At 42.1% G+C, this 3,931-nt stretch overlaps 1 protein-coding gene across 2 annotated transcripts in view; it reads left to right on the plus strand.

Moving 5' to 3' along the window:
- CRISPLD1 (cysteine rich secretory protein LCCL domain containing 1) overlaps nucleotides 1-3,931 on the plus strand; it is a 38,051-nt gene that overhangs the window by 31,268 nt on the left and 2,852 nt on the right. For both annotated transcript variants that reach the window (XM_006767339.2, XM_015566274.1), the window contains one exon: nucleotides 3,018-3,148. In XM_006767339.2, coding sequence (XP_006767402.1) covers nucleotides 3,018-3,148 — 131 coding nt within the window. The remainder of the gene's footprint in view (nucleotides 1-3,017; nucleotides 3,149-3,931) is intronic.

The raw sequence follows: 3,931 nt of genomic DNA on the forward strand, positions 1-3,931 counted from the left end.
CAAGGCATTTGCTGTGATGGCTGTGGTACAGGTGAGCACCAGGTTTCAAGCGTGGGTTGGAAGAGGGGATTAAGGAACACATTCTAGGTGGGGTGAACGGCGCCCATGGAGACATGCAGGGAGACCACATAAGCTGCAAGGGAGCAGAGCCAGAGCACACAGGTTTGCTTTGCACTGGTGAGAATGGAAGCTGAAAAGGCTACAACCAATTTAGTGTGACAGAGGGATCCCGCTCTTGAAACATATAAATGGACAGTCTGAATGCATGCTGATGAATTTGGATTTTGTGTGGCGGACCTTTAGAGACCATTACAGATTTCTAAAACAGAGAGTTACAAAATCACTCATAGGAATCAATAATCATGATGCACGTGTTCAGTTGAATTCTATAGAAATGCGACTGTGAAGAGCGGTCTGCAATATGTATGTTCCTACCTTACTTCTCTTGGTAATTCCTTTCAATGCAAGCGTTTCTTTCAGGTCAGCTTTACCTTGAAATTATTCTCCACATCTCCGTTTCCCCCAAGCTCCAGCTCTGCAGTGTGCTGTCTGCAGCTTGAATGTCCTGTTGATATTTAACTTGCTGGTGCTCATGTTTGTTTATATCTTCTTGTTTCTGTTTAAAAAAACCCCAAAAACATCCTTTTTCTAACTTTCTGTCAAAATCATGGTCACTCTTCACATCCTAAATTATGGCTACTTTCTCTCCTAATCCAATGATGATGTTGCCCTTCTTTCAACCCTGTTGCTTTGTTTTCTCCTATTAGCACTTAGCTGATTCTATGAGGTATTATGATTGTTTCCCCACCTCTTCTATGAGTTTTTAAGTCCCTCGAGGGCAGCAGCTGGGCATTTCGTGCATCACTTTATCATCAACGATTAGATGGGTGCCCAGTTGTGATCAAGACAGGCTGGCTCCCTGACTTGACTTAGAGGACAGAGTAATATCGGAAACTAAGCAAATACCTTGCACATAAATATTTGTTGAAAAAAATGAATTTGTGTATATGAATGAGCGTATCTAGAATCATCAGAGTTTCAAAGAAATCATTCTTTCCACATTGTCCCTTTAAGCACCAAAACTTTTCATTTTAGTTGAAAATCTTTCAAAATATCCTCCACAGTCCTATAGCAATAAGAAGTCTCTTTGCTAGAGTGAAGGATTTGTTAGGACTTATATCCTGAGATCATTTTATCTTTCTTCTTCAGTGAAATGAGCAGATAATTATGTATTATTATGTAGATACTTTTAAGCATAAGTTGGCAATATAAAGATTACTATTACTGATAAGTGCAGAGAAAGAGATTCAACCATCACCTGCCAATCTTCCCACCACTACAAAATATATTACATCTGTAAATGCAAGATATGGAGAGATGAGAACCAATCTACCCACCTCCCTCCTTCTTTCTCCCTCTCCCCTTCCCCACCTTCCTCTATTTTCCTCTGTAGAGTTACAACTTATATGTTTTATTGCTGTCAGGTTTTATTTCTCATTTGTGACATGTGAAGTTACTTCTCGCATCCATTAACAATGTTCCACTGTTTTCACAGATAAATTTTTTCCCCATGATGTATTAATGCTTTTAAAGTGTGGACATGAACAGAAAATCTCTTCTGATCTCTGAACTCAAATCGGAATGCCTGCTGACTGCATAGTTATGGGCAAAGCAATAGTTTCAAAACATATTACATGCTTGGATTTAGCGAGTGCTATCTAAGCACTTCCATTGCCTTGGGGAAAAAATGCTGATAATGCCTCTTTTGAGGGAGCAAGATAAATACTGAAATGTGTAAGGAATTCTTCTTAATTCCATCTGTTATGAACCATACTGGATACAAATATTAATTCAGCAAGGGACTTTAACTGATGGATAAAATGCCTCCTGAGAGTAAGGATGTGGGGTTTAGATATATAGCCTTTTGTGGCTGATTAAAACATGAAGAGGATTAACCAGCTTGGCATTCTGGCTCTCTGATCTAATAAATACTGACGGATGCCGCAAGGTTCAGAGCACAGTAATAAAGCAAGGTCACGTAAGATGCACTTCACAAAGCACGGTAAGCCCCTCACATGTGCGTGGCGATGAGAAAAGGGCACACCAGTGGGACCAGAACAGGCCCGTGGGGAAAGGAGGTGGGTCACTTTGTGCTGGACCAGTTGGTGTTTCTTTGTGTGGGATTGCCTCCGGCTGTACGCTGCTATCTTGACAAATTTCAGCAGAACATTTGCATTAAAGCAAATGTTAAAATTTAGAGAGTCAGTCATTTAAAAAATTTGAAAGTGCTGGACCTGAAACAACAATTTTCTCCTCCATGGAAATCCCATGCAATTCAGATTATGTAACTGACACGATGCAATGATCACAGAGCAGGCGGTCCCGGTCTCTTGAGTCAGACGTTCACACGGGGGTGGCCATAGACATTGCACATCTAGGTGGAAGCTGTGGTGTTCTTCATATTTGGGGTAGTGGGGTTACTATTTGGGGAACATTTTCTCTGAAGATATTGTATTATTTAATAGGGAAAAACTCCCCATTTAATATATGCTGTATCTTGGAAAAGGGACCATAGAGATATACAGAGGCATGTTGAGTTGTTATAAGTAAAGCTGAAAATAAATGAGGCTCTGATAACACAATCTGTGAACATTAGGTCAGAGCTACTCCAGGAGGGACTAGCAAAGGCGGAGATTTGAGAATGATCAATGGGCCCAGAAGAGATCAAAGGAGCCGATTTGCATTTTATTGCTTCAACAACAGAGAAAGCCTGTGTTTGGATGGCATGCCTTCCCTAGATTAGATGGGGAGGGCGTCTCACCACTGCAGCCACCCTTGAGCTCTGCCCTCAGACGGGCTCAGAAGTGGCTTTAACTCTGACTTTCGAAACTTTCCTCTCCGCACAAAACGTCAAGTTTCCACGGAAAGACAGAAGTCAGCGACCCAGTCCAGCGGAAGGGCGAGCGGACGAGTTCCGCAGGGGGTTGCTAACGGCAGGTCCTTCCTTGTCCCCGCAGCTGTCCAGCATCTGCAGAGCAGCGGTCCATGCCGGGGTGGTTCGCAATCACGGTGGTTACGTGGACGTTATGCCCGTGGACCGAAGAAAGGCTTACACTGCTTCTTTTCAGAATGGAATCTTCTCAGAAAGGTACACTCACAATCACATATGAAATCTCTCTATCCTTCTGTGCTTGCTTTACGAGCAGCTCATTTCTGTGTGGGTTTGAGGTTAGTGGCCGAGCGGCGTCTCCTTTGCTGATGGCAGTAGTAGGTTTACCGGGGATGGGAGAGGCCGTAGTACCAGAGGTGCCTGTCTCCTGCAGGCTTACAAAAATCAAAATGAAAATCGGATCACAAGTCAGAACCACTCTTTGTTAACTGATCTTCTAATGAGGAAAGAGCTTTCATCCTCTTTTGGATTTTCTAGATTAGGTTTTTATATGTAATTCCTCCTAGATGAGCAAGGCACTGAATATTTCTCTAATCCAGTTATCTGACAAAATACTTGGCAAAAAACAATGAGTCTGGTTTTCCCAAGAGCCAAATTTTCTTTTTGATTGGATGTGGGGTGCCTCCTATGACATAAGTGAACTCTTTCAGGTCATCTCAGTGTATCTGGCTCATTAGTATCATATATTTTGGTGGTTTGAGAAAATTCACGGGGCTTACTTTATCAAGTATTAATAAAAGTTGAAAGAACCCATAGTGATTTGTCCAATCACTGGTACTTGTGGAAGTATTAAATCCCATATATTTTGTATAGATACAGAATACCCCCTAGCTTTTACATATGTAGAGGAGGTCTACATGATAGTAAGGTTCCTTTAAAGCAGCAGTTCTCAACCTGTGGGCCGCGACCCCTTTGGCGGTTGAACGACCCTTTCACAAGGGTCACCTAAGACCATCCTGCATATCAGATATTTACATTACG

Source organism: Myotis davidii, unplaced genomic scaffold, assembly GCF_000327345.1.
Source record: "Myotis davidii unplaced genomic scaffold, ASM32734v1 scaffold200, whole genome shotgun sequence".
Classification (NCBI taxonomy): Eukaryota; Metazoa; Chordata; class Mammalia; order Chiroptera; family Vespertilionidae; genus Myotis; species Myotis davidii.